Source organism: Toxorhynchites rutilus, chromosome 3, assembly GCF_029784135.1.
Source record: "Toxorhynchites rutilus septentrionalis strain SRP chromosome 3, ASM2978413v1, whole genome shotgun sequence".
NCBI lineage: Eukaryota > Metazoa > Arthropoda > Insecta > Diptera > Culicidae > Toxorhynchites > Toxorhynchites rutilus.
Window position 1 is genome coordinate 51,204,282 of NC_073746.1, and position 11,618 is coordinate 51,215,899.

At 36.6% G+C, this 11,618-nt stretch overlaps 1 protein-coding gene across 3 annotated transcripts; it reads left to right on the forward strand.

Annotated features, from left to right (window-relative positions):
• The first annotated feature begins 2,145 nt into the window (after positions 1 to 2,145).
• LOC129776052 (uncharacterized) lies at positions 2,146 to 7,084 on the forward strand. Of its 3 annotated transcripts, XM_055781429.1 has the most exons (13): positions 2,146 to 2,458; positions 2,546 to 2,665; positions 2,727 to 2,783; positions 2,847 to 3,048; positions 3,105 to 3,272; positions 3,328 to 3,422; positions 3,476 to 3,633; positions 3,686 to 3,869; positions 3,931 to 4,180; positions 4,568 to 4,857; positions 4,920 to 5,527; positions 5,581 to 5,905; positions 5,967 to 7,084. In XM_055781429.1, exons 2-13 carry the CDS (start codon positions 2,614 to 2,616, stop codon positions 6,245 to 6,247), a joined length of 2,670 nt encoding a protein of 889 aa, XP_055637404.1. In that variant the 5' UTR covers positions 2,146 to 2,458; positions 2,546 to 2,613; the 3' UTR covers positions 6,248 to 7,084. The 3 variants fall into 3 exon arrangements, with proteins under 3 accessions (XP_055637404.1, XP_055637405.1, XP_055637403.1); XM_055781430.1 differs by lacking the exon at positions 2,546 to 2,665; XM_055781428.1 differs by lacking the exon at positions 2,146 to 2,458 and having other exon boundaries at positions 2,500 to 2,665.
• Positions 7,085 to 11,618: the final 4,534 nt, after the last annotated feature.

Consider the following 11,618-nt stretch of genomic DNA (forward strand, 5'->3'; position numbering starts at 1 on the left):
ACATTGTGCGGCCATATCGACCTCGGATGTCCCTTTTTGGGCTTATCGCCCACCTCAGCTGTTTCTTTGTACTGTAGTAGTGTATGGACGCGAATCGTTCGTTGATGGAAAACGGTTTGAACGACTCGTGGATCTGTTTTCACGTTTTCCCGCACATAAATAACGTGACAATTGCACACGCTTCATGTACAGACCGAACTTTATCGTTGCTAGGAAACCGAACAAGTAATGATGGGACCACGAAACTTGGTGAAAGTGAAAGGGAACATCGAACTACACGATTGCAGTGTACCCACTTTTCTTCGCTCCAAATTTCTCTGCTGAAAGCAGTCACGATTTCACTGACAGAATTGTAGCTATACGTGATAATGTGAAAACGGTATCACGATTAAATTGGACGTTCTTTCAATCATCAAAAAGATTCTACAACATTTGTTGTTTTTTGTTTTGTTTGTAGAAAATCCTTAAAAACAAACATACTCCGTTTCGATTTCACTCGAACTGCTTTTCTACTTTTCTGTTCATCTAAATCAACTTGAATGTACGAGATAACGATGCGAAGCGTGTTTTCCAAATGACTGTCAGTGATTTTGTTCCTTGTTCCTTGACATCATCGAAACTGAATGGGGTAGAGACAATTGGAGAATTCTTTCATGTGCTTTGAAAAACCAAAATCTGCGCGAAAGGTCAGCATTAATCGACTGGAGTGCATCTTTTTTTCCTAGTTGTCGACACTTGAGAAATTCTCAATGTCAGAAAATGGGTAAAATCAAATATCCCATTTGTTGTTTGAACTTGAGTTTGTTTTAGAGTGAAAAAAACGAATAAAAAAAATAAGATATGAAGCTTGGAACTCACAATGATCCAATGCGTGCGAATTGATTGATGATTTGGACGATATACTTCAATACATCCTCAAATCCTACATCCATAGGAAAAAGGCAAGCCAATTACTCGGTAACTTCAAAATCCTTCTCTCATTATCACTGAATAAAATACATAGTCGGCAGCTCCTTCTTTCATACTTTCAAATAAACAATTCTCGCTCCAAACTCAGCCAACTTTCCAGCAAAGGATGTGGTATCAAACTTGTCTATTTTTGACGCATGTTTCTACTCATATTATCGTTTCAGATTGAACGTAAACGTAAACGTAAAAATGTAAATTTCAGACAATTTTCCCTGGAATACACGTCCTTCGTCAGCCACTTTTCTTGTTTTACTAGTGCAGACTTCCATTTTGTTTCAATTTACACAACACATACAGCGACAAAAGGCGATTGCCAATAGACACTGAAATGATGAATGAACTCGACTGCCCTCTGATGGCGAGAACACAGTAAAATCGAATGAATTTTCTCCCAAACTTTTTTTTTCAAATGATACTATTAAACTTTGTTTATGTTTGCCCCAGAAGAATGACAAACGTTTGAATAGAGCGTATTTTTGTATTAGTAAGCACTTGAAGTCTTCCAAAGACAGTTTGCATGTAGAATTTGAAATATAAAAGTTAGAGCAAAAAACAGTTTCTCATAGTGACCCTAACGCTACTTAGGGAAAAGGCGCTATATCGGTTACTTCAAGAGATAGAAAAAAAACTTTGTTCTCCATGGGAGGCGATCTGGCGTAGTGGTAACATCCATACCTCTCACGCTGAGATCACGAGTTCAATTCTCACTCCCGACATTCTTCCAAAAATGGAAGTAAAAGTGACGAACCAGCCAAAAGAGCTGAAAAATCACTATAATACAGATAAAAAAAAAAAAACTTTGTTCTCCAAAGATGTCTCAAATAATTCGGGCTACAACATTGTCGAACTAGGTTTACCTCTATCTATAAAAATAAGAAAGTTATATTTTTTATTTCATCGACAACTTTGGTCACCCTATTTTTGATAACATAAAAATAAGCGCAACAACTTTGTCGAAGACGGTTTTTGTCTAGAGAATAACTGTTAAGCTCTAAATGCAAATTTCCACTTAAATGCATCTTCTGTGCAACGATTTCAAATCTTTTTATCGACGGAGCTTTTTTTAAAGCCAATGACGGAGCAGTACTTCATAATTATTTCTCTAAACATTGATAGTATATGATGGTATGTTCATATGATGGTATAGGAACACTGATCACCAAGCGCTCCGCAAAGCATCATTTGAAAAACCCCTGGTGTAGACAATCTGATCAGTAGTACTTAATTAAAATGTAATAAATCTAAAGAATTTTGTTTTCAATACAAAAAGATTTTATTTTTAAATGTTCATTTTGCTTAAGTTCTATTGAAATAGTTTCTCTCAGCAATGATGCTAGGAAAAAGAAAAAACAAAGAATAACACGCTTTACAAATAGTTTACGCGAAGGAGGAAGAGCAGAGTTATAATTGTACTCAACCGCGAGATGTCTTTCACAGAAACGAAATATGCGTCATCTAATCAAAAGAAACCAGTTTCGTTGTTAGCAAGGTAAGCTGATCATTTTTTTTTTCGAGATTTAGTACCAAATGATCAAATTGAGTGCACAATGAATGTGTTGAAATCGTTCATCTTCAGTTCACGTTTGGTATTCAAGCGGTAACAACCATCGCAATAACGCCACAAATAACATTCTCAACATAAGAATGACTCAGTATTGTATGGTTTTTATTCTCATTCTGTTTTATTCAAATAGCAGTATGTATCCCTTGTTTCAACATAATCAAAAAGCTAAACTGATTTCTTTTTTATATTCCAGCTCGCAGTCAAGGGGATGAAGTATTGATGCTTCCCAATGTGCGTACCACATTTGATGGTAAATACGCTGATAAAAATTATTCAGATGTTTAACATCATTGATAATCAATTTTGTTTACAGATTGTCATTTGCGGTTTCACAAATTAGGTACATTTGGGTTTGTGAGACCAGTGTTCGGACAGCCGGCTCGTCTGAAGGAGTTTGCTCATATGGGAGCTATTGGTTGGACCCAACCAAATGGAAATATTTCATGGAAGTGTGGCGGAACCTTGATTTGGCCCAATTTTGTCCTCACCGCAGCGCATTGTGTTATCGATAGCCAGTTCGAATACGAATTTGCTTGAAACAATTCTTGTTCATTTCAAAATATATTTTCAGAAACCAAGCTCCAGATGTCGTCAGATTTGGAGATTTGAACATTGAGACTACTGAAGGAGATGAATACGCACAACAGCTAAAAATTATCGACATTTTCAGACATCCACAGCATCGGTTCATTTCCCATTATCACGACATTGCGCTTTTGAAATTGGAACAAAATGTTACGTAAGAAAACGTTTACGAATTTGTCGATACTTTCATACAGATCATCGATCTGCAGATTGACGGATGTTGTGTCTCCAGCGTGCCTTTGGACCGATGAAGAAGTCAGATTCAAAATATTGGAAGCCACTGGTTGGGGAAAAACAGGATATGGTACGTGTGTCACGAACACAGATTCAACTATCATATTTGATTAATAATTACAGCCGAAAATCAAACACCCATTTTACTAAAGGTAGCCTTGAAACCCATTGAGAACGACGAGTGTAGCAAAGTGTACACAAATGAAACGGATCGTAAGCTACGACTTGGACTTCAAGAGCATCAAATATGTGCCGTCGATAAAAAGATGGATACTTGTGAAGTAACGGAAATTACAGAAATGAAGTCTATGATTCACTATTCGTTCATTGCAGGGTGATTCGGGAGGTCCCCTTCAAATCAAGCTAATGCACAACGCCAAAGTAACACCTTTTGTCGTTGGTATAACTTCCTTCGGAACGGCTTGTGGTGTATCCAATCCTGGAGTTTACACTAAGATTGCACCGTATCACCATTGGATGGTAAAAACTATGCAAAACAATGGTGCAATGGTTCCGGGTATGAAAAATAAGCTTATCAAAACAACAGTTAAAAGTTGTGATCGATAGTTCATTCCCAGATGATGTTTACAATGCCACATTTTGTGCTCTACGTTTTGAATCCCTTCGTGAGTATGAGGATGCTATTATTATTTCCCGTTCCCCCCATTTTGTTTGGGTGGATATGAATAGAAGACACATATCACTGGTCGATGAGCTGCCATCATATATTGTGCGATTAGCATGGAACGGAGAAACAAACAATTGTTATGGTGTAATCATTGATGAAGACACTGTAATCACTCTTGCACAATGTGTTGTACATAATAGGTACGTTATTGGAAATATCTTCTATGGTACCTCGTTAATTGTTGAACACTTTCCAAATGTGGAACTGTCTGAGAAATTCTAACTAGCAGTCAATTTTAGTTTATTATTGTGTAACTAATTGTTCAACATCCAGCGAGGATCGTTCAACATTTGGGTACCAGAACACCATTGAAACAATATGTTTCCTTAAATCAAGCATTTCGTCCAATATAAGAAATATAACAGAAAATGACATTTAATGGTTGCTATAAGTACAGAGTGTTGCTGGGGAGATTTCAGTTTTTTCACGTATTACAACGAAGAAAACAACAAAACACGAACCTAACTTAAGCGTTTAACATTTGGCGAGTTACCCTATATATTAATCATACTTTGTCGTTGTTACAGAGAAAACGTCTCTCACATTCATTATTTAAACAACATTACAATGAAGGTATCTAGAATACACGTTCATCCGAAATATGAACAAGGGATTAGCTATAATAACATAGCTATTTTACGATTGCAACATTTTGTCACTGCATATGATTTCGTTAATCAGTACTATGGTACCGATGGATATAACTTCGACCCAGCATGTCTATGGCAAGATGAAACACCGTCGGGGAAAGTTCATGTTCACGGTTCAGGTCGTCGTGACATTAACCGCATATTTGATTCGTCTGATGGTTCCATAGGTAAACAACGGAAATTTATCAAGTAGAATTGTAAGTTTATTGAGTATTCCGTTCAACTTCAGATCCATCGATATCGATTCTCAGTCCACAAGTTCGTTTTCAAAATACTTCATCTTGTATCATTCCCAAAAGATATCTACCATTACTTCGTAATGGATTAACCAATGAACATATCTGCACAGGGCAAAATTTATTTCTCGTGCCGAAATCTTGCGATCTCGTGATTGGTGCAGCAGTTTATGAAGATGAATATAGACCTTTGTATCCGATGGTGTACGGATTGAACTTTCTGGGCAGAGACTGCGGTTTCGGGGAGCATTCGATAGCGATTGGCATGGCACATCACGCCGAGTGGATGAAGACAATACTGTTTTCGAATTACAAAGAATCCCATGACACAGTACACTTCATCGATACGGATCATCAAGAGGGAGATTCATGTCATAGACATGATGGTCGTGCTGCACGATGCGTTCCAGTTTCGAGCTGTTCAAGCGAATGGAAACAATTTATGTCCAATGGAACAATTGAGTTGTGTGCAACCAGTTCATTGGTTTGCTGTCCTTCCAATGATATCGCGGAAACTCAGCAGAATGTGATCCATCCTCTGCTTGCTGGATGTCCAACTTTGGTGAAGAATCTCAACATATCATCCCCGGCACGATCGCTAGTACGGAATTCAAATTCATACGTTAATCAGAGAACTCATTGATGTTTTTATAGGTATTCATTGGATGGCTCACATCAGAAGCAATGGAATTTAGATGTCTTGGTACAATCATAACGAAAAAGATCATTCTTACAACAGCCAGTTGTGTTGAAGATGAAATTCCTACCGTTGTTCAAATCTCAGGAAAATCAGAAACTCAGAAGATGTATGAAGTGGATGCACTGCTTGTACACTATGCCTTCAATGCTACCGATGACACTAACGACATTGCAATGATTCGTTTGCGGGATACTTTGGTATGGAGCTCAGTTCTATTCCCATCCTGTTTATGGACCAATACAACGCATGTTCCGCTGGTGTTGTCAATGATTTCTCCAGGTAACATCAATTTTCGCTTTTTTCAAATAACTAAATATGATCTTTCCACTCAATGTTACAGATGATACCGAAGATATAGGACATACCGAGATGGTGGCGATGTACAATTCCGATTGCCAGAGAACTCATATGTATGATATCCAGGATTCTCAGCTTTGTGCCAGGAAACCTTTCAAGAATTTCACATGTAATGCCATGGGTGATCAATTACTATTCAACAGCTCCAGTCGAGTTTCTTATATTATTGGATTATCAACAGATTTTGATAAGTGTAAGGACTCTTACTACACGGTGTTCACTAGAATTTCCAGTTTCGTGCACTGGATTGGAATGAATATATAAACAGTGATAATTTCAATTTCATGTGATCATGCTGATCAAAAGAGATTGATAAATTTATATTGTATATCTTCGTGATTATTCTCTATGAATTTAAGCAAAGGGCCTTGGTTAACCATCGTATAAAAATAAAATTGAAACATCTAAACGACCTTCAACTATCAAACTACCATATCGTCACCCCCTTCTTATATAATCTTTTAAACAATTTACAGCCCAAAGTCGCTCCGAGAGGATAAAATAGCGAAAGTAATATTAGCTTATGAAATGTTATGGAAATATACTAGAATACTTCCGACCCTAAAAAAATAATTCTAATGCAAGTGTCAACAAGAAGTAAGATAGACTCTATAATATGTAAGTTGAAAATTACTGACGGGCTTATTGTGTATTGTAATTCCTTAGACATTTTCGGAGTTTGTCTGCTTTCTGATTTTCAGTTATCAATGATTTTCGTTACCCGCGGTGAACTTGCCAATCAATACCGCGGACACCCGTAACATATGTTCTTCGTATCATGTATTTTTTGATAGGGTAGGTTCACCAAATATGGAGGAGAGTTATGTCACCAACCTACGAATATATACTCTATTTTAGTTCAAAAGTATACTTTCTCTAGCAGTTTAAACACTGTGTTTGAAGATTCTCACAACTATTTCGATGATTAATCGACTAAATTATATAAAAAAAACTTGTTTCGAAATGATTATTCCATGTAACAATTATAGTAATCGTGTTTCTGGAGTTTCGTCATAACTGTACTAATTATGGTAGTAAACAATATTACATGGAAAGCGTATCAATAGCTATCAAATAATACTTCGGCATTAGTTTTCTAATAAAATAATCACACTTAAATCTTATTCTTAATCGAAATAAGAAAAGCATAAAAGCATAAAATTGGATTTTACTTTCGTAATTATGGTTTGTATTTGATTTTTGTTACTGTTTACAAGGCTTTGGACTAGGGGGGGGCGTCAATTTTTTTATATTTTTTCTAGAATTCTCGCGTAACTTTTGAAAAGGTCCAATGTAACATTATCGTCAACTCGAGAAAAATGAAGTTGAAGACCCGAACATTATTCCGCGAATTGTCTTAAAAGGTATCGATCTTTATCACTACTTTTACCACTAGCAGTCAATAATAACTCTGAAAAACCAATCGTAACAGTTGTTCCGTGATTTGAGCTTAAATTTGAAGCCTCGGAGCGAAAAATGTTACGTTGGACGTTTTGACTGCCCCTGTTTGCACATTGGACATATTACGTTTCACGATAAGAATTTGAAACTAACTACTGAAGAACAATCGAAACATCAGCATTTCATTCTAAAGACAGATTATTATTGTCATCACTCGTTGAATTGCACTGACATAGATAACAACACCTGAAAGAAACAAAAACTCAAAACGACCAAAGTACGACTTTGTGTTGTTTTGATTGCTTTGTTACTTCGGACGTTTCGAGCGTCGGAGGAAAGAGGCGTCTGAAGTAACAACCGAGTGCTTAAAATCCGAATCTGTACATTGGATATTTTTTGCATCGGCGATTAAAAGATGAAGAAGATAGATACGTGAACGATTGTTTTTGTAATGCATTCAGTGATTGAAAATTAATAGCGTGCATCCATTAACTCGATTTGTTTACATTTGTTACATAGGACCTTTTCAAAAGTTACGCGAGAATTCATTTTTGTTCTCCAATTCCCAACACTTAAGCTTTGTTGGCCTTTAAATAGTGCTTTATTACTCAAAATGGTGCTGTTTCGCGAAAATAATATGATTTTTGAATGTAATAAAGTATTTTCTTCCACTTGACCACAATAAAATTGACTTGAAAATCCATATTCATGGCAGAAAACTAATAATATTCTAAATTATATTTGACTCAACTTCCAAACACAATTTCTTGCCACTCACCCAAATTCCGAACAGCACAAATTCGCAAGAATATTGTGGCAGGGATAGTCTTATCCACAGGATCTGCGGGAATCAACGAAGGATTATTATTTTGCAGTTTACTATGGAGGACTGACATTGGACCATGAGAAGGTTCATAATCAATGGCTTCGGCGTTTCATGTATGCAGGCCGCACTTTAAAAATGCATTAACCAGTAGTTGGTTTATTTTTTCCATTGACTCTAAGGCTTTCATTGATTTGAAAAACGAAACGTCTCAATACTTTACTTGACCAACCAAGAATCGAATACGTTGGTCATATACTCGTAGAATGCTCCAGAGTCCATGCAGCCATTATCAGTTCTTCCTACACATTTTGGATATGGGATTTGCTGTTCACTTCGAGATGGTAGAATGTTGTTACAAGAAACGCAGCCCCTATTCTCGGATTGGAATACTTCTGCTTCATTCAGATTTTTGACGTACTGGGTCATGATGAATTTAAGTGTCTCTTCACACATTGGATGACATGCGACGGCTATGTCTTCTAGCCAGCTCACGATCTCTTGCTATTTACAAACAGTGAGTTTCCCAGTAGCATCTCTACGGTTGAAGGAGTTTATCCTACCGTACAACGTAGTTATACAGCCATTCATGCCAAACAAGTTCTCAGATTTCCGTGAAAAGCAGTTATTTTGTTCTTTATTGCAAAATATTTGACCCGTATTTTTTCATTTTTCCATTAGGATGCCCATTTCCATTTTAGGGTGGCCCGAAAATTATTTTTCCCCTTTTCCAAAAAACTCATAAATTTCGAACTACTGGACCGATTTTGACGACCGACATATAAAATTGAAGCCAATGAGCTACTCTACTTTGAAAAATGTGATGTTGTTTCCGTAATTATTGATTGTATTTGTTTGAATTGAACAATTGTAAGGGTTTGTATCTAGGACACGACCGCATGTTTTCGATGTAGAACTACGCAATAACATTATGCAATCCACTTGTTTACCACTTCGAATATTATGTTAGAATGCATCAAAATTTTGTAATACATTATGTTCTTCGTTACAAATAAATTTGATGAACGTCCATTTACGTTAGATATGATGCCTCGGACTACCAAAATATGCGAACGGAATAATTGTCAAACGATCATTGTATTTTACATTTCGCTCTGAAATTATTACGCATCTTATGTTTACGTAGTTCTCGAACCGCGTAAGTTCATTCACCTCTAGTATCTGAAATGACGATTTTCCCAGGCTTCTCAGTTTATAAATACGTTTTAGGGAAACATATTCCGGTCTCGGAACGACAAGCGAGTACAAGAGTACTCAACACTGATGTATTTGGCAAGCAAAAGATAAGTTTTCATGTATATTTTTTGTTTATAAATCACAATCATATAGCTGATAGAAACGGGCATTCGAGTAGCTTAAATCATTAATCACTGTTGCAGTGGTGGTGTTGAGAAAAGCTTGAGTGCCTAAAGCTTCAGTTCATCCATAGAGTGTTCTCTTAGCACTTTCTATCAGCAGGCGCTTGTGTTGTTGTTTGTTTTCATTCCTTCGCACGGGCCGGCCGATGGCCAGTACACATGCGAACAACAGCGAATGTGTGGATATGGGCCTCGTAGACATGTGCAGTCGCTGCTGTGAGAGGATAAAAGATCCAAACCAGGGGTGACATTGCGCATTTCGAAACGAGTGATTTTTGATCGTTTCGACCATTTTGACATGCCTTTGACCAGCTTTGTTTACGAATCCAAAACTTTTACATTTCTCTACGAGACAAATTCTGCTCTAAATCTAGTACACCGAACATATGAACTTGAAAAAGATTCATAATACTAAAACCAATTCGATTTGAGTTTGAATTTGCTCGAAACGAGTAACGAGTAATGCGCAATGTCACGATTATCGCTATCTCACTCTACCTACCGTCATCGCATATCTCACTATCCCTCTGCTGTAAAAGTTCATCATCGACATCACGATATGTCAGATGGTGGTAAATTGGTAATTCGCGATGGTGTCGACGTCTGGTGGCGACTTCAAATTAGGGCCATAATTTGTGTCCCAAACTCGTTAGTGTAATCTCGATCAGATTAGTAGACACGAACCGGTTTTTAAATTTAAAAATTTGAATGAAAATTTTCACATCATGTTATTTAATTACTTGAAACACGTATTTCTGACTTTCATTCAACCATATGGCTATACAATTCCAAAATTGTTGTTGAATTTTTTCATTATAATACAAAATTGTCTTCATAAACAATTTTCGCATGAGACTTTTTCACCAACTGCAAACAAAAATGTTTTTAATTCAAATAGAATACAAATTTCATATGAAAAAGCTAATTTTCATTCATAATTTTAGTTTTGAAAACGTTCATTTCGACTGCAAATCAGCTATTCGTTGACGCTCCCCTAAACTAGTAAACGAAGCACAGTGCCGCCAACGCGGATCGCTGTTTTGAAGAAAATAAATGCTTTTGGCGTTTGAGATGTTAGCATCAAAAACATGGCGGGTGTCATACAGCTGATCCAAACACAGAAGCGATAGCTTGCTACGGTAAGTGCCATGAGACTATTTATTATCGATTGTTTACCGAGTGCGGTGCGTGCTAATATCGATATTTTGAAGAAAATTACAAATGCCGTTTTTGTATGCGACACATGTTTGGTGTTACACGAAAATGGGTTCGGGAATAACCATTTCGATGATTCCGTTGGTAAAATTATAAATGATATTAAAGCGCTGAAATGTTTGGTTGAATTGGCCAACAATTTTGAGCTCAAAGTTAAAGAAGCGATACGGGCGGAAATTACAAATTTGTTCAAAACCAATATTGATATGAATACGAATTCAGAGGAAACACCTCAGCGGTACAATTTGCGTTCAAATTTAAAAAAACCTCGACGTCTGCTCATCAGACTATTCAGAGTGAAAACGCAACTCCACTAAGTTTCGCTGCGGTATTGAAAGACGCAAAAAAAACAACAACTGGAAATGTAGCTAATGTTGAGAGTAACAGTAAAAAGAAAACTTTGACCAGGGAAAAAAATTTAATCATAAAGCCAAAAACTACGCAGGAATCTGATATTACTAGAAAAATGTTGAAAGATAATGTCAATCCCAAAGGATTGAATATAAATGGATTGCGAAACGGGAAGAATGGTACAGTTGTTGTCTCTGCTTCAGATAAAACCTCAATTGAGATAATCAAGGTTAATATTGAGAAAAAACTGGGTCAAGACTACGAGGTTAAGATACCAAAAGCATTGAGACCGACGATCAAAATTATAGGATTTAGCGAAGAAATGAATGAAAGTGATTTGAAAATTGCGTCGTTGAAACAGAACTCTTCGTTGGATAAAAACAAACATTTCGAAGTTGGGAAAATCTATTGTAATAAAATGAAATATAATAAATACAGTGCTATAATAGAAGTCGATGGGGATACT

Excerpts from the sequence above, each read along its gene's own strand:
- LOC129776052 (XM_055781429.1), top strand. The coding sequence starts at position 2,614 with ATGACTCAGTATTGTATGGTTTTTATTCTCATTCTGTTTTATTCAAAT. Across the intron at positions 3,273-3,327 it reads AAATTGGAACAAAATGTTAC|ATTGACGGATGTTGTGTCTC; the intron begins GTAAGAAAACGT and ends ATCGATCTGCAG. Across the intron at positions 5,906-5,966 it reads GTTGTCAATGATTTCTCCAG|ATGATACCGAAGATATAGGA; the intron begins GTAACATCAATT and ends TCAATGTTACAG.